At 44.1% G+C, this 19,089-nt stretch overlaps 1 protein-coding gene across 2 annotated transcripts in view; it reads right to left on the bottom strand.

Moving 5' to 3' along the window:
- atad2b (ATPase family AAA domain containing 2B) overlaps positions 1 to 19,089 on the bottom strand; it is a 153,975-nt gene that overhangs the window by 15,718 nt on the left and 119,168 nt on the right. Inside the window, exons 25-26 of one of the 2 annotated variants that reach the window (XM_046298765.1) lie at positions 8,245 to 9,093; positions 7,167 to 7,294 (exon numbers count right to left, since the gene is read on the bottom strand). In XM_046298765.1, the coding sequence (XP_046154721.1) occupies positions 7,167 to 7,294; positions 8,245 to 9,093 (977 nt within the window). The remainder of the gene's footprint in view (positions 1 to 7,166; positions 7,295 to 8,244; positions 9,094 to 19,089) is intronic. The other variant, XM_046298766.1, reaches the window with a different exon arrangement.

Genomic DNA, 19,089 nt, shown 5'->3' with positions numbered 1-19,089 from the left:
AGGAGGAAGGAGAAGGTGGCAAAGAGCTTCGTAGGGTTAGAGGCAGATGCTTGGAATTTAGAGTGGTAGAAAGTGGCTTTAGCAGCAGAGACAGAGGATAACCAGACACCCTCTACTGACGGAATGAGGTCAATATCCTTCCAGGATACCCGGGCCAGGTCGATTAGAAAGGCCTGCTCGCTGAAGTGTTTTAGGGAGCATTTGACAGTGATGAGGGGTGGTCGTTTGACCGCGGACCCACTATGGACGCATGCAATGAGGCAGTGATCGCTGAGATCCTGGTTGAGGCGTATTTAGAGGGCAGGTTGGTAAGGATGATATGTATGAGAGTGCCCCCGTGTTTACAGATTTAGGGTTGTACCTAGTAGGTTCCATGATAATTTGTGTGAGATTGAGGGCATCTAGCTTAGATTGTAGGACGGCCGGGGTGTTAAGCATATCCCAGTTGTGGTCACCTAACAGTACAAACTCTGAAGATAAATGGAGGGCGATTAAATTCACATATGGTGTCCAGGGCACAGCTGGGGGCTGAGGGGGTTCTTTAACAAGCAGCAACAGTGAGAGACTTATTTCTGGAAAGGTGGATTTTTAAAAGTTGAAGCTCAAACTGTTTGGGCACAGACCTGGATAGCATGACAGAACTCTGCAGGCTGTCTCTGCAGTAGATTGCAACTCCACCCCCTTTGGCAGTTCTATCTTGGTGGAAAATGTTGTAGTTGGTGGCCTTCCTAAGCCAGGATTCAGACACGCCTAGGACATCAGAACTAGCGGAGTGTGCTAAAGCAGTGGGGGAAAACATTGGGAGGAGGCTTCTGATGTTAACATGCATGAAACCAAAGCTTTTACGGTGACAGAAGTCAACAAATGAGAGCGCCTGGGTAATAGGTGTAGTACTGGGGGCCTGAGTTAACCTCTACATCGCCAGAGGAATAGAGGAGGAATAGAGGAGAAGTAGGATAAGGGTACGGCTAAAGGCTAAAAGAACTGGTCGTCTAGTGCGTTGGGGACAGATAATAAAAAGAGCAGATTTCTGGGAGTGGTAGAAAAGGTTCAAGGCATAATGTACAGACAAGGGTATGGTAGGTTGCGAGTACAGTGGAGGTAAACCTATGTGTTGGGTGACGATGAGAGGTTTCGTCTCTGGAGGCATCAGTTAATCTAGGTGAGGTCTCCGCATGTGTGTGGGGTGGAACGAATTAGCTATCTAGGGCATTTTGAGCAGGAGTGAGGGATCTACAGTGAAATGAAACAATAGAAACTAGCCAAGACAGCAGTAGACAAGGCATATTGACATTAGAGAGGTATAAAGCAATCACAGGTGTTGATCAGGAGAGCCAAGACAACAACGGGTAAATCGTGATGAGGGCAGAGCGGGTCAGTCAGGTACACACAGGGCCTGAGTTTAAGGCTGGGGCCGACAGGTAAATGGAGATGAATGGGCAGAGTGGGTCAGTTAGGTACACACAGGGCCTGAGTTTAAGGCTGGGGCCGACAGGTAAATGGAGATGAATGGGCAGAGTGGGTCAGTTAGGTACACACAGGGCCTGAGTTTAAGGCTGGGGCTGACAGGTAAAAATAATGAGGTACCGTGTTATTGAAACAGTCCAGGGGGCATCAGCTGTGTAGCCGAGTGATCATAGGGTCAAAAGAGCAGCGATAGGGGAGTCAGGGTTCTGTTCGATAGTCACTACTATGCTAGGCGAACAGGGGACACAGTGTTCAGGAAAGCTAGCGGGCCGGGGCTAGTAGATGGCTCTTCAGCGATATCGTAACAGAATAGCCTGATGAGATCACGTCAGCAGTCCAGTCGTGATTGATTGGCGGGGCTCTGTGTCGACAATAAAGGGTCCAGGCCAATTGGCAAAGGAGGTATTGTAGCCCTAGAATTAGCTGGTGCTTGCTTCGGAACAGAGGAGTTAGCTAACAGTAGCCACTCGTTTGCAGCTAGCCAGCTGCGATGATCCGGAGTAATGTGCCGGTGTAATGATCCAGAGCGGCAGGAATCCGGCGATATGATAGAGAAGCAGTCCGATATGCTCTGGGTTGATATCGTGCTGTGCAGGCTGGCAGGTGATTGTCCAAGCAAGCTAAGGCTGGCTGATGCAAAGGAAAAAGGCGAGGACCGCTAGCCGTGGCTAACAAAGACTAGTAGTTAGTTAGCTGGCTGATGGAGGTTCCAGTTATAAGGAATAAAAATAACAGATCCGTACCACATTGGGCGAGGTGGGTTGCAGGAATCCGGTGATATGGTAGGCTGCATAATAGTAGGCTGCATAATGAAATGATCCCTAGTAAGCTAGTGTTTTGAGGTTGGACTGGTTATTATTTGGCATAGACTGGTTTTATGCACAACAACTTCTATCCAACCTGGGAGAGAGCGAGAGGATGGCTCATGTCATGCAGGGTCAGGTAGCCTATAGCCCACAGGACAGTTGTATATTCTAAACTAGCTGATTAGTATGCTGCTGCATCAAAAATGAATAATAAAATAATAATTTCCAACTTTAATGAATGAATAAGTAATGACATTATTGCCAGCAGTCTAAAAATGGCAGCATAGCGACATCGTGTATAGCTTCGTGAAATGTTAGGCTTAACATGAGAAAATTACAACCAAATTGGCCTACCAATAAACATTTATTCATTAGCTAAATCAAACTATACAGGGCCTTCAGAAAGTACTCACACCCTTTTACTTTTTCTAAATTCTGTTGTGTTACAGCCTTAAAATTGATTCCATTTAGATTTTGTTTAACTGGCCTACACACAATTTTACAAATGAAAAGCTGAAATATCTTCAGTCAATAAGTATTCAACCCCTTTTACACAGCAAGCCTACATAACTTCAGGAGTAAAACATGTGCTTATTAACAGGTCACGTAATAAGTTGCATGGACTCACTCTGTGTGCAATAATAGCCCAACAGAATGTCTGAATGACTACCTCATCTCTGTACCCCACATACAGATCATTTTAAAAGGTCCCTCAGTCAAGCAGTGCATTTCAAACCCAAAGACCAGGGAGGTTTTCCAATGCCTCGCAAAGGGCAACCAATTGGTAGATGGGTAGAAATACATTTAAAAAGCAGACATTGAACATCCCTTTCAGCATGGTGAAGGTATTAAAACCTCTACGGGATCGGTGTTCCTAAACTGGGACGGTTGTTGCTAACGGACGCTAATGTGACTGGAATGGCGTAAACTGTAGCATAGTTTGTTTGATAAAATTAATTTTAATATTTAAATGTGGGAACTGGGATCTAAAGTTTGAACCCATGCTGTGTCTGTGTTCCTGAGTGGCAGAGTTACAGTTTTGACTTCAATCTACTTGAAAAATTTATGACAAGACCTGAAAATGGTGGTCTAGCAATGATTAACAACCAACTCATAGAGCTTGAAGAACTTTGAAAAGAATAATGCGCAAATGTTGCATAATCCAGGTGTGGAAAGCTCTTAGAGACTTACCCAGAAACACTCTCAGCTGTAATCATTGCCAAAAGTGCTTCTACAAAGCATTAACTCAGGGCTGTGAATACTTACGTAAATTAGATATTTCTGTATTTAATTTTCAATACATTTGCAAAAATTCCTAAAAACATGTTTCACTTTGTCATTATGGGTATTGTATGTAGATAAAGGAAAAAAAAGATAAATATAGATATATATATATATAAAATCCATTTTGAATTCAGGCTGTAACAACTAAATGTGGAATAAGTCAAGGGGTATGAATGTTTTCTGAAGTCACTGTACCAGCCCTGGCACCACAGAAAGCCTATCATCATTAGGCATGCAGCTTCATAGACATCACAATTTCAGCACCATGGAGAGCGATCGGTAGTCAATACTTTGAGAGTGGCTGTCTCTGGGTGACACATTACATTTTATTTTAGGAGTGGAGGGGACTCCAACCTTGCAGGGGTCCAGAGAAACTGAGTTACTCCAGTGACTCCTGTGCAATATTGAGAGTACACTTGAGTGTGTGAGCGAGCGACTGATTGCTGAAGTTGTTCTCAGTTCTTAAAGCCACAATAACAAACTTACAAGTGGATGAGGTCAGCAATTAACCCCTCTGTAGTGTCTGTAGCTTGCTGTTATCTGAAAACATTGGGCTCCAATCTATTCTCCCCTCGTGCTTTTCTCCCTCTACTCCTTTTCTACCTCCTCCTCCTCTCCCTCGGTTTCTTTCCCGTCTTCTTCCACTCACTCTCTTCACTCCTCTCCTTCCATCTAAACAGCCTCAGACAGTTAGAGCCAACCTGACAGCTTGGACATAAATGAACGCATTATGCCACTCAACACCCTTTCTCAGAGAAAGGCTTTTGACAATGTGCATTAGAGAGGGGGAAAAAACAGGACTAGGTGCAGTGTGTGTGCTAGTCACAGAGAGTGGTTTTGGACATGAGGAGCAAATGACGGCTTTCTTTTTGTGTGTGTGTGTGTGTGTGTGTGTGTGTGTGTGTGTGTGTGTGTGTGTGTGTGTGTGTGTGTGTGTGTGTGTGTGTGTGTGTGTGTGTGTGTGTGTGTGTGCGCGCATGTGTTGCGTTTTCCTGATGTGCTGATGTAGCTGGATCCTGACGTGGATGAAAGCCCTTTCAAAACGCCAGTCCTCCAAATGGAAAGCTGTTATCACATGCAAATGACCACGCTGTCAAGAACATCAACGGCGATGAATAAAAATGAAAAGGAAGCAAGCACTCAAAGTTATTTATTTTTTATTGACAATCAAAACACTTCGCTCCTGGCACTGGCCATTAAGCAGTTTTCTTCCCCTAGCAGGCGTTCTCTCTCGCTCTCTCTGCTGTTATTAGTGTTGGAAATGGGCAGAGACGACAAACTGACAATGGGGCTACTTCTGTGGACGGACAGCTCTGAAATGGGAAATCTTGACATGCTGTAATAGTTAGGCATCAGGGGAGACTCTTCAGTGTGACAGCCTATATATGCACACTGGACATTTGCAGCTGCGTAACACATTAAGGAAAATTGCCCTGCCTGCTCTTGTAGCGAAGCCTGCGTGTTCTTTGGGGAGGTGGATATAAATAATGGGATGAGATTTGATTCCCTAATAGATGATAATTCTGCTATAATCTAGGTCACTCAGTGCTCAAAGACAAACGTTTTCCCCTGGTGGCACTGCTGTCACTAACTTTTTCAAATGGTGGCACCAGCTCATGATTTGGTCGCACAGCCAAGTCAAAGGGTCGCAAAATGCAACTAAACGGTCGCTGCCTGGAGCCCTGGAAAGGTTCTGCCTGGAGCCCTGAAAAGGTTCTGTCTGTCAGTGTGGCTGATTATTCATGAAACAGAGGGGGTCTGGGAGTAACGCACAACAAAAGTGCTTCATTAGTTTCTTCAACCTGGTCCCGGGGATGTGCACATTTTCAAGGGCTGGGAATTCTCCAAGAAGATGGAGAATAAGCTATAGGACAAAAAATGGAGTTGTCTCGGGTATAGCCGACTAGCTCTAGCTAATAAGTATGTTTGTACTTGCAATCAAATATCGATATCATCCCAAAATAATGTTGCAATATTCAACTGTATCGACGACCCCCCCTTTTTCTTCCCAGCTCAGCATTAACATCCAGATTCAACTAACCACCAATAAGTAGGCTAATTAGTAGAATCAGGTGTGTTGGTGCTGGGCTGTAACAAAAGCATGCAAACCATGTAGCTTTCCAGGAGCAGGGCTGAAGAACACTGCTGATGACAACCATCTGCCTAGTAGAACCTGTGTGACTGAAGGAACTAGCAGAGTCCAGGCTGTGCTTAATTCCAAAAGGGATTTCCAGGGCCCTGCCATCCAAGTTAAATGTCAGAAGTAATGAGACCTCCAATTAATTAATATAAATGAAAGAGAAGTAGAGAGGAGGAACGGAACGTGGCACACCACTCCCCTCCTAATATGTATCAGGCAGCGAGCCAGCCCTACCCGACCACTGTGGCGATATCAGCCTTAAATGTGGACTCTCACCCCGCTCACCGGAAATTCAATTTGTTCCGTAAGCCGGGTGGATGAAAAAGCAATTATACACAGTGCCCTCTTTTCACAATCTGTCTTAAAGATATCTCCTCTTTTTCCATGGCCTAACAAATAAGCCTCCAGATTAGCGCAGTCGGCGTTCATAGGGAGGGAGTGTTCCCACGGTTCCACCCGCGACTGTGGCGCACCCTATTTTTATTTGTTATTTATTTATTTTGAATTGGGAGCATCGGCCAAACACGACCCACCTTTGACCAGACGGAAGGATCAGACCCGTCAATCACTTGAGACGCCACTGACGAGCGACAGGAGAGGCAAGGTGGAAACCAAGCACCCCTCAATCTCTGTTACCCCCTGGGGCAAGGGTAACCAAGGGGAGATAACGCTTTGATAGCAGGGGATGTGGGTGATGTCACAGTGGGATATAGGGATGGAGAAAGAGAAAACACAGGGATGGAGAGCACTTATTTTACACCAATTAGACTACAACCACGCTGCTTCTTCCTGTTCTTACCAGGGCCGTTTGGTCGGTCGGTAGAGAGAAGAGAGCGAAAGGAGTAAAAAAAGAGCACTGCCCCAATTTACACCCAGGGAATTAGGTGGAACATAAGCGTGACTGTGTAAAGTGTCTGGAAACCGCTGCCCATATTCTCCTTCCTATCCTGTCAATCAATTCGGAGACCAACTTGCCGGAGCGGGTAGCTGGAGAGTCGAAAGCGCAGAATGCCTCATGTTTGAGTCATGTCCTGTCTGCGTTCTTGAAATGGCTGTATGGAAGAAACAACACCTGTTGATTGAGTGAAGACGCGGAGTTGAATCAGAGATGCACTGCTGTCTGCCACTTAAATTGGATCGGTCCTCTCTGGGATGACAGGGATTTAAAGTGTGTCTCGTAGAACACACAGAGAGAGAGTGAGGGGAGACTGGGTTCTCCGAGAGGAGACGATATTAGTCTAAGAAATCAGGAGCATCCATCTGAGAAGGGAGAGAGTGACACCAGCAGCCCCAGAGAGGCCTGAATCCTGGGGAGGATTAGGGGCCAGTCTCCCATGATTGAGTCCCCCATCCTCCACCTCCCAATCACTCTCTTTCCTTCCTTCAATCCCCATGTTGTCCTCTACGCCTCCCCTCCTCAATCCCCCACCTCATCAGCATGAGACAGAACATGGCCCCACAACACTTACTGTGAGTCGCTGGTGATCGACCACTAGTGGAGGTGGCGGAGTGGGAGGGATCTGTGGAGACTCTTCCTCTGTTATGTCAGCCGAACCCTTCGACTGCTCTGATTGACTCTTCCTTCCCTTGGACACGCCTTGAAACAGAAAGAGAGAACAGGTAAATGACAGCCCACCTACAATCACCTTTGACCTATAATTGTTTATATACCATCATTAACCAGGTAGGTTAGGAGAACATACCATATGACAAAGCCTATTCACAAACCAGGGGTGTTTGAATTGAAGCAAAGGCCTGACAACCAAAGAGAACAAGAATAGCTGGCCCGCTACATACACAGCCTGTGATCCGCTGGCTTCTAGTTTACCAGCCTGAGTGGTAATACACTGTCTGTATGATCCAGCCACCACTAATACTCCAGGCCTCCCAAATCACCCAGTAGCTCAGGGCTTCCAATCCACAGTCCTGAGTCGTTAATCACACACACAGGCATATTGGCTTATCACACACGCACACACAGACAGGCCTATTGGCTTGTCCCAGACACCGCACACACACAAACTCACACTTGTCCCAGACACTACACGCCACTAAATCAATAGCAAACGGTCCAAGGCCAAAGAAAAAATGTGAGAGGGAGAAAAGAGCCAACCTTATGACATTTTTCACAATAAAACCTTTTTTTGAGAATAAATCGAGAGTGGTTTTGGATATTCTACAAAGGTACACAACCTCAGCAGCTTTTGAGGGTTTAATTGAAATAGGCTGTCTGTAGACTAAAGGAAAACATTTCACATGCCATACTTCTGGGATTATTCATGTCCTGTCATTTTACAAGCAAACTCAGTGTAAGTCTTTTGAGGTTAGACTGCCTGTTAAAATCTGTGGATGTGTTTCTAGGTTGTCTGGTGCTCTCTGGGGGAAAAGATCAGAACGGATCATCTGTACAAGTAACTCAGAGTAACTCAAATTAACCCATTGACATGATGAAATATTTATACAAGTCAAAGTTAGACAGATATATTTAGCATATATCAAGTCAGGATTCTAGTAGGTAGAAGTTCGCCACAGATAAACTCTCAGTACCTTCTCTATCCTGCTCATGCTCCTCCTCGCCCGTCTCCATGCCTCCTTTCCTCCCGACCTGAGGAGGGCGCTCCTGAATACCTCTGCTCTTTGCAGAAATATCATCTTTCCCCTCCGCCCCCTCACCTGTGCCCTCTGTAGGACCTTCCTCTGTCTCAGAGCTCTTGAGGGCCTGCGAGTCCAAGCTGTCCAAGGACTCATCCCCATTCACACACTCCTCCCGAGGGACAGAGGGCGCTGTGGCCGTCTTAGGGGCTGACAAATGCTGCTCAGCCTTGGACTGGGCCTCCTTGTGTTTCGCCTGGAGATCATCAGGCTGGTCTTGGGGCTTCTCGCCATCGGCCCGGGTACACTTATCTTTAGACTGGAGATCTTCATGTTTAGACCCCTCACCTTCAGACTGGATCAACTTGTCCTGGGCTTGAGGCTCCTCGTCTTTACAATGAGACTCTTCCCTTTCAGATGGGGAAGACTCGCTTTTAGACTGGAGTTCTTTGTCTGTGGAGGTGGATTTGGCTTTGTCGTCTGTAGCCGGTGTCTCTTCTTTCTTGGGCCCTGTCCCTGTGCTGCTCTCCCCCTGTGTCTCAGTCGCTGTGCTCCGGCCCCTAGGTGCCGCGTTGGAGTGCTCTTCCTCCATGGAGATGCTCTGTGTGTGAGGGTGTGTGTGGTGTCCGTTGGGCTGAGGGTCCATGGTGTCGCAGGAAGAGTCTTCATCCTGGCTCAGGCTCTCTGGCTCAGGCTCCACACCTTCATCCTCCTCTTCCTCCATTCCCTTCTTATAGATCTTCTTCTTCCTGATGATGCCCCGCCCCCAAGATGGCCGCCGACGCGTTTTCCTCTTCATGTGACCTGGAAGCAGAGAAGAGGAAAAAAATAAGGTTAATTCAGTCATATGGAACACACTCCCGACTCTACTACGCTGCTTCCGCTTACACACACCCGACTACTACACTGGTTCCACTTGCACACACCCGACTCTACTAAACTGCCTTTTGTTCCAGACCCTGCTCTAACACACTAAATGGAAGACCATGACTAGTTTAAATGAATTATATTGTGTTGTTTGCTGTGTTTTATGTACATCATTTTTAAGCACATGAACAAATGAATTTCCCAATCTGATCTGAATCGGATGTGAATCCTTACAAATAGACCATTAAGTGGTAATTCACTGGACTGACGTGACAGTGAACTAACACCTAGCAACTGATTTGCCTTGCTCCTGCCAGGTCTTAAATACAAGGGCGGCATCAGATGTCCACTACATTGCGGTGGTCTGTGTTCTACATGACAGGGGGAGGTGAGGGTAGTTAGCCCCACGTAAAGAGGGGCTGTGGGAGTAATTGCTAGTTGGATGAGGCAGACCATTGAGAGAGAGCGGGTGAGAGAGAAAGGGAGGAAGCTCAAACTTCTAACTGAAAACAATCGAAAGAAGCCCCAGATCTGCCCCACATCTCGGAGCCAAACTGGATTTGCCTGCTGTTCCCTCACGTGAAGAGACTTCCCTTTGCTCTCTAGCCAAAAAGTCTGGCATAATGAACTGACCAGCCCTCCCTTTCTACAGCGCTGTGGTCCGGCAGAAATGATTTATGTTGACTGCATTTCACTTTGTGGACCTTTGGTCATAATCAGAGAGAACTGGAGAGTGATGAAAAGAGAGTGGGAGAAAGAGAGATAGAGACAGTACTTAGGTGGTAGCCAATGCTACTGGGAGCAAGAGTCTGCCATCTGAGAAAGTTCAGTAAACATGTCACAGGGTGTGGTAGAGCTTGACATAGTGAAACTTCGACTATGTTTCCACGCCGATACCGATACTGATTATTGGAGGACCAAATAAAGGCGATGCCGATTAATCGGCCAATTTTTAAAATGTATTTGTAATAATGACAACTACAGCAATACTGAATGAACACTTATTTTAACTTAATATAATACATATATAAAAATGTATTTAGCCTCAAATAAATAATGAAACATGTTCAATTTGGTTTAAATAATGCAAAAACAAAGTGTTGGAGAAGGTAAAAGTGCAATATTTGCCATGTAAAAAAGCTATCGTTTAAGTTCCTTGCTCAGAACAGGAGAACATATGAAAGTTGGTGGTTCCTTTTAACATGAGTCTTCAATATTCCAAGGTAAGAAGTTTTAGGTTGTAGTTAATATAGTATTTATAGGACTATTTCCCTCTATACCATTTGTATTTCATATAGCTTTGACTATTGGATGTTCTTATAGGCACTTTAGTATTGCCTGTGTAACAGTATAGCTTCCGTCCCTTTCCTCGCTCCTACCTGGGATCGAACCAGGAACACAAAGACAACAGCCACCCTCGAAGCAGCGTTACCCAAGCAGAGCAAGGGAAACAACCACTCCAAGTCTCAGAGAGAGTGATGTTTGAAATGCTATTAGCGCACACCCCGCTAACTAGCTAGCCATTTCACATCGGTTACACCAGCCTAATCTCGGGAGTTGATAGGCTTTACGTCATAAACAGCTGCTGGCAAAACGCACGAAAATGCTGTTTGAATGAATGCTTACGAGCCTGCTGCTGCCTACCACCGCTCAGTCAGACTGCTCTATCAAATCATAGACTCAATTATAACATAATAACACAGAAATACGAGCCTTTGGTCATTAATATTGCACACTAAACTAAACTTTTATTATTATTGCATATACCCTGACTCTGCGTGCAATGAACGCAAGAGAAGTGACAATTTCACCTGGTTAATATTGCCTGCTAACCTCGATTTCTTTTAGCTAAATATGCAGGTTTAAAAATATATACTTCTGTGTATTGATTTTAAGAAAGGCATTGATGTTTATGTTTAGGTACACATTGGAGCAACGATACGCACCGCATCGATTATATGCAACGCAGGACATGCTAGATAAACTAGTAATATCATCAACCATGTGTAGTTAACTAGTGATTATGGTTGATTGATTGTTTTTTATAAGATAAGTTTAATGCTAGCTAGCAACTTACCTTGGCTTCTTGCTGCATTCGCGTAACAGGCAGTCTCCTTGTGGAGTGCAATGTAAGGCAGGTGGTTAGAGCGTTGGACACTAGTTAACTGTAAGGTTGCAAGATTGAAACCCCAAGCTGACAAGGTAAAAATCTGTCGGTCTGCCCCTGAACAAGGCAGTTAACCTACCATTCCTAGGCCGCCATTGAAAATAAGAACGTGTTTCTTAACTGACTTGCCTAGTTAAATAAAGGTGTAAAAAATATAACAGTAATTTAAATAAATAAATTAAATAAAAAAATCTGCCAAATCGGTGTCCAAAAATACAGATTGTTATGAAAACTTGAAATCGGCCATTCCGATTAATCGGCCGACCCCTATTCTGTAGGGTCAGATTCTACACGCTGCATTTTCCAAACTGAGTTGCGCACGGAGGGGTTCATTGGTGGGAAGAAGGCAATATAGAAGACACATTGGTTATACCAGAACTGGGATTGGGGGCATACATGTCTTCTTATTTAAATTGCTACAAAAGCCCAAAACAATCTCATTAAATAATAAAAGTATAGCCTGCCTTAGCAACCACAATATAGCCTGCTGTAGCTAAATCTGAAAAAAATGATGGCTGACGTAGTGGGAAAGAAAAGCAGGTCATCCCGTTAGGCAGTTTTTCAGTTTCAGGGCGAATGATAAAGGTTAACCAGCAGAACTGACCCAAGTCAATTGCAGAATATGCTAAAAGATCATCAGGGCAAGGAATGGACAGACTACAAACGTCCGTCATCCTGCGGAGTTCGCTACTCTGGGGTTGAACATGCTGGTGGTTTTTGCTATAAAGAATGTTAGAAATAACTAGTATTATCTAATTGTATATTTAGGATTTTTACAGTTTGATAGGCAAAAGGCGATGCCGTCGGGGGTACGCCAAATAAAAATATATACAGTGGGGAGAATAAGTATTTGATACACTGCCGATGTTGCAGGTTTTTCTACTTACAAAGCATGTAGAGGTCTGTAATTTTTATCATAGGTACACTTCAACTGTGAGAGACGGAATCTAAAACAAAAATCCAGAAAATCACATTGTATGATTTTTAAGTAATAATTTGCATTTTATTGCATGACATAAGTAATTGATCCCCTACCAACCAGTTAGAATGCCGGCTCTCACAGACCTGTTAGTTTTTCTTTAAGAAGCCCTCCTGTTCTCCACTCTTTACCTGTATTAACTGCACCTGTTTGAACTCGTTACCTGTATAAAAGACACCTGTCCACACACTCAATCAAACAGACTCCAACCTCTCCACAATGGCCAAGACCAGAGAGCTGTATAAGGACATGTTTTATCTCATTGTTTTATCTCATTGTTGTTGACATACATACACACAATTAGTAAGCCATTCAAAATAAAGTTTGTGAGACAACTCTGACGCCGACTTATTTTCTATTCCCGCTTATTGAAAGTGCTGCTGTGAGAGCTTATGACCGTTACGCAAATCAAGAACGTTAATAAACACTTCAACAATGTATGCTGAACGTTCTTCTCCCAGCATACACCCCTCCAACCAGGCATACTTTATCTACTCATTTGCTGGATGCAGAGTTCAAGTGAAGATCAAGCAAATCATAGAGAAAGCAGACTGTATTGCAATAATCTCCGATGGGTGATCGAATGTTCGTGGGTAAGGAATAATTAACAACATCATCTCCACCCCTCAACCAGTATTCTACAAGAACACAGACACAATGGACAACAGACACACCGGTCCCTACATTGCAGATGAGGCAAAGGCAGTCATCAATGACCTTGGACCACAGAAGGTATTTGCTCTGGTGATAGAGAATGCTGTGAACATGAAGGCTGCTTGGTCTAAGGTGGAGGAATCCTACCCTCATATCACACCCACTGGCTGTGCTGCTCATGCATTGAATCTGCTCCTCAAGGACATCTTGGCACTGAAAACAATGGATACACTCTACAAGAGAGTCAAGGAAATGGTTAGGCATCAAGTTATATCGCCAATCTACCTCACCAAGCAAAGTGAGAAGAATAAGAGCACCACATTGAAGCTGCCCAGCAACACCCGTTGGGGTGGTGTTGACATCATGTCTGACAGTCTCCAGGAGGGGAAGGAGTCTGAAGACGGGGAAGACTGGAGGGAAAGACGCTGCAGCGTACATGTTGGATCCAAAGCATCCTGTCTGGTGCAGAGATCAACAAGGCCTATGGTGTCATCACTACTGTGTCTCACCACCTTGGCCTGGATGAGGGCAAGGTTCTTGGCAGTCTGGCGAAGTACACTTCCAAGCAAGGGCTTTGGGATGGAAATGCAATATGGCAATCGTGCCAACATCTCCTCAGCCACCTGGTTTAAGGGACTCTGTGGATCTGAGGCTCCTTCCCCGTTGCCTCCATCATCCTCCAAATCCCACCAACATCAGCCGCCTCAGAGCGCAACTGGTCCTTGTTTGGAAACCCACACACACCAAAGCAAAGAACGTGCTGAGAAGACATGGGAGCCTGAAAGGAAGACAATCAAATCTTTACTTTCTATCGTTTTACAGATGTATGTGGAAAACGTTTTTCGGGAGATGCGATGGATCATTGGAGATCATTGAATATTCCCTTTCTTTTGTTGTTCAGTGAAATCATCCCACGTGTAGAGTCAACTCATTTCATTAAAAGTTAAATTCGTAACGAAATAGTTTTTAATCATTTCTTATGATGAGATAAAGGGTTTGTCTCCATATTTGCCTCCAAAAAACATCTACATTTAAATGGTATTTATATTCATATTCATTCCCATATATTCCCGTTAATTCCCACAGGACGTTTCCACCACTGAATATTCCCCAAAATGTGCAAACCTAGCATGCACTGTGAAGTATTTTACAAAGTAGTGAGGTCAGACATGCCTGGTCCAGTGTTTGAGACGTGCATGAAGCCCGATTGCCAGCCCATTTAATTATTGTCAAGGTCCATTGGAATGATAAAACACCACAGCTGGGTAATCTCCTGAAGAATCAATACAGAACTACGCCATGCCAGTACTCACTGCAGCTAATTACTACATTATTTACCACAACTAATTTACCGCTGTATCACCAGTTAGGAGCTTTATCTTATTGCTATATAAAATACACTGGCCACATCACTGCACAGACGAAAGGCTTCTGTGTGTGTGTGTGTGTGTGTGTGTGTGTGTGTGTGTATCGATTCATGGCGATTCATTATTCATTACCTCCTAGGAAGCTCCCTAAGGAGATGTCGTAACACTCAAGCTACACCCGTTCTCTTGTCACTTCCTCTCTTCATTCCCGCCTTTCTCTTTCTTCTCAACTTTCCATCTGCTAGATGTGGAGACGCATTGTTCTTCAGTGAGAATTAGTCATGAATCCATGTGTTACTAAATAGTTGTTTGACAAGGTAGGTGTAGGCAAAATGAGAGAAGCATTCAAGTAGAAGAATTCTCAGATACCAGCAAAACTAAATCCAACATCCCCAGCTAAATGAGAGTAGGATTTCTAGACAGGCGGGCCATCAGAGGTTATTGAGGGGGTTCGCCTCATCACTAGGCAGCTAATGCAATGCAATTACTGCCACTGTGTGTGTGTGCATGTGCATGCAACCACACGATTGTGCATATGAAGGACATTTCACCAGAAAAAAAATCCCTAACGCTCACCAGATAAATACAACAGGAAGAATTGGTTGGAATACAATTCGATTGATCACAACTTTGTTTGGCATGCTTAAAAATCACAGTGAAAGAAAACAATCAAAAAATGACATGGAACCAATGGAGTGTGTTTTAATGAAGTCCCAGTGAGTAGGGTGAATATGTGATGGGTTTGTGTTTTAATGAAGTCCCAGTGAGTAGGGTGAATATGTGATGGGTTTGTGTTTTAATGAAGTCCCAGTGAGTAGGGTGAATATGTGATGGGTTTGTGTTTTAATGAAGTCCCAGTGAGTGGGGTGAATATGTGATGGGTTTGTGTTTTAATGAAGTCCCAGTGAGTGGGGTGAATATGTGATGGGTTTGTGTTTTAATGAAGTCCCAGTGAGTAGGGTGAATATGTGAGGGGTTTGTGTTTTAATGAAGTCCCAGTGAGTAGGGTGAATATGTGATGGGTTTGTGTTTTAATGAAGTCCCAGTGAGTAGGGTGAATATGTGATGGGTTTGTGTTTTAACAAAGTCCCAGTGAGTAGGGTGAATATGTGATGGTTTTGTGTTTTAATGAAGTCCCAGTGAGTAGGGTGAATATGTGATGGTTTTGTGTTTTAATGAAGTCCCAGTGAGTAGGGTGAATATGTGAGGGGTTTGTGTTTTAATGAAGTCCCAGTGAGTAGGGTGAATATGTGAGGGGTTTGTGTTTTAATGAAGTCCCAGTGAGTAGGGTGAATATGTGAGGGGTTTGTGTTTTAATGAAGTCCCAGTGAGTAGGGAGAATATGTGATGGGTTTGTGTTTTAATGATGTCCCAGTGAGTAGGGTGAATATGTGATGGTTTTGTGTTTTAATGATGTCCCAGTGAGTAGGGTGAATATGTGATGGTTTTGTGTTTTAATGATGTCCCAGTGAGTAGGGTGAATATGTGATGGGTTTGTGTTTTAATGAAGTCCCAGTGAGTAGGGTGAATATGTGAGGGGTTTGTGTTTTAATGAAGTCCCAGTGAGTAGGGTGAATATGTGAGGGGTTTGTGTTTTAATGAAGTCCCAGTGAGTAGGGTGAATATGTGATGAGTTTGTGTTTTAATGAAGTCCCAGTGAGTAGGGTGAATATGTGATGGTTTTGTGTTTTAAAGAAGTCCCAGTGAGTAGGGTGAATATGTGAGGGGTTTGTGTTTTAACGAAGTCCCAGTGAGTAGGGTGAATATGTGATGGGTTTGTGTTTTAACGAAGTCCCAGTGAGTAGGGTGAATATGTGATGGTTTTGTGTTTTAACAAAGTCCCAGTGAGTAGGGTGAATATGTGATGGTTTTGTGTTTTAATGAAGTCCCAGTGAGTAGGGTGAATATGTGATGGTTTTGTGTTTTAATGAAGTCCCAGTGAGTAGGGAGAATATGTGATGGGTTTGTGTTTTAATGATGTCCCAGTGAGTAGGGTGAATATGTGATGGTTTTGTGTTTTAATGAAGTCCCAGTGAGTAGGGTGAATATGTGATGGGTTTGTGTTTTAATGAAGTCCCAGTGAGTAGGGTGAATATGTGATGGGTTTGTGTTTTAATGAAGTCCCAGTGAGTAGGGTGAATATGTGATGGGTTTGTGTTTTAATGAAGTCCCAGTGAGTAGGGTGAATATGTGATGGTTTTGTGTTTTAATGATGTCCCAGTGAGAAGGGTGAATATGTGAGGGGTTTGTGTTTTAATTAAGTCCCAGTGAGTAGGGTGAAAATGTGAGGGGTTTGTGTTTTAATGAAGTCCCAGTGAGTAGGGTGAATATGTGAGGGGTTTGTGTTGTCTACTAAAATATAGATAGAGGAATGCTGCTGCAGGTTTCAACTTCTGATCATTGTGGACGTCTGGGAAAAAGAGAGTGAGTGAAATAGAAAGGGGTAGACAAGACCGAGGGGAAGAGGGAGAATGAAAGTGTCAAGAGGAAGAGAAATAAAGTCAGTCAAGGTCTTAGCCTTAAACCCCACCACCCAGAATAAGATGCCGCCACTATTTCGACTTAATTTCCTGTCCTAGAGAATTTATTTTTTATACACCATGTAAGATTAGCCAGCTGGCTATATGGCTGGTTCTGGAGCTGGATTTGTCATAAGCATTGATTTAGGGAAGACTTCCACATAGATGGAAACCACTGGCCTGTCTCTGACTTCGCCATCTCCCATAACTTTTGGCTGCGGGTCCACCATAGAAATAGTAAGAAAAAAATAAGATGATGCTCCAGTAATATGGATAACTAGTGAAAGATATGCGCTTCGGCACAGCAATGCCAGGTCAGACCGTGCTCATGGTTCTCACAAGGGAAGTTAAGTTATAGGCTACAATGACTTTGATCATGATCATGCCAGCCGCAAATGACTTGTAAACATAAATAACATTGAAATAAAACCCAGCCCTGAACCGAAACGTAAGCTGAAAATCATTTATTTTATCATATCATAGGAAAAGACACTGCATTCACACGGATGTATCATACTTTGACTAAAACGATGACATTTACTTGAATCATTGTGCAACATGGGTAAGCTCTGGGCATCGTCTTTCAGCTCGAAAAAAGTGGATATCTAGTGATGTGGGCGTTGAAGTTTACCAGCTTCCACAGTGGATGAAGACTGAAGAGCAGAAGGCAACATACACATAATTGCAACAACGTGAATAAATAAAATAGATCAGAGAACTCTTTGCTTTCAATTCCACACCCTGCCAAGGTAACTGAGTGCAGCTAAAAGAACAGACGTCCTTCGGGCCATCGCTCCGTCTGTCTGTATAGCGGCAATTCCACACCCTGCCAAGGTAACTGATTACAGCAAAAAGAACAGACGTCCTTCAGGCCATCTCTCTGTCTATCTGTATAGCGGCAATTCAACACCCTGCCAAGGTAACTGATTACAGCAAAAAGAACAGACGTCCTTCAGGCCATCGCTGCGTCTGTCTGTATAGCGGCAATTCCACACCCTGCCAAGGTAACTGAGTACAGCAAAAAGAACAGACGTCCTTCAGGCCATCGCTGCGTCTGTCTGTATAGCGGCAATTCCACACCCTGCCAAGGTAACTGAGTACAGCAAAAAGAACAGACGTCCTTCAGGCCATCGCTGCGTCTGTCTGTATAGCGGCAATTCAACACCCTGCCAAGGTAACTGATTACAGCAAAAAGAACAGACGTCCTTCAGGCCATCGCTGCGTCTGTCTGTATAGCGGCAATTCCACACCCTGCCAAGGTAACTGAGTACAGCTAAAAGAACAGACGTCCTTCAGGCCATCGCTGCCTCTGTCTGTATAGCGGCAATTCCACACCCTGCCAAGGTAACTGATTACAGCAAAAAGAACAGACGTCCTTCAGGCCATCGCTGCGTCTGTCTGTATAGCGGCAATTCCACACCCTGCCAAGGTAACGGAGTACAGCTAAAAGAACAGACGTCCTTCAGGCCATCGCTCCGTCTGTCTGTATAGCGGCAATTCCACGGTAACAGGACGTAACAGTGCAGATGCTAAATTTAGTAACAGAATGGCGACACAAACGGTCCTTCTGTTACCAAACTTAGCATCTTCACTGTTCAAGTAAATGTGTTTTTGTAAAATGTTCAGCGGAAATGGTTAAAAGTAGTCCTTGTGCATAGAGTTGTATGGTTTGTTCAACTTTGCAATCATTGGTTTTTGTTTGACATACAGTTCAATGTGAAAAATCGTAGTCTCAGCCTCATTCCATTATCGGGGAATTGCCCATAAGTTAACCAAAACACTCCAGACTATCTCAAACAGACGCCAACACAATATAAACTACGGTATTTGAGTGAATATGGTCTTAGTCACAATTCTCTATTTACATAAGGTTTGCAAAGCAGGATAATACAATGGCAGGCTACCTTGGTCATCAAAACATGTCCCCAAGCATCTAATGTGTTATTCTACACAAGCATAATAGTCAACATTCTATAATGTACATGGAGTTCTACAGGTGAGCTCTAAATACATGGCTGTAATATCTACCAGGACAGGGACACAACACATGTTTATATGTGAATGTGTGCACAAAGCCTATCAGCACTTATCTCCCAACACCAGCCCTGGCACCACCAACCTCGTAGTTGAGCGAGGCTACACACCACTCAGGATGTGAGGAAGGAGGAGGAGAGGGAGTGCAGTTAGGATTCAATTAGATATGAGGCGGCAATGGAAAGGCAGAACAGGGTAGAGGGAGTAGAAGAA

The sequence above is a fragment of the Oncorhynchus gorbuscha genome, linkage group LG14, assembly GCF_021184085.1.
Source record: "Oncorhynchus gorbuscha isolate QuinsamMale2020 ecotype Even-year linkage group LG14, OgorEven_v1.0, whole genome shotgun sequence".
Classification (NCBI taxonomy): Eukaryota; Metazoa; Chordata; class Actinopteri; order Salmoniformes; family Salmonidae; genus Oncorhynchus; species Oncorhynchus gorbuscha.
Note: the sequence above shows the minus strand (reverse complement) of the source record. Positions and strands in the feature narration are given on the sequence as shown.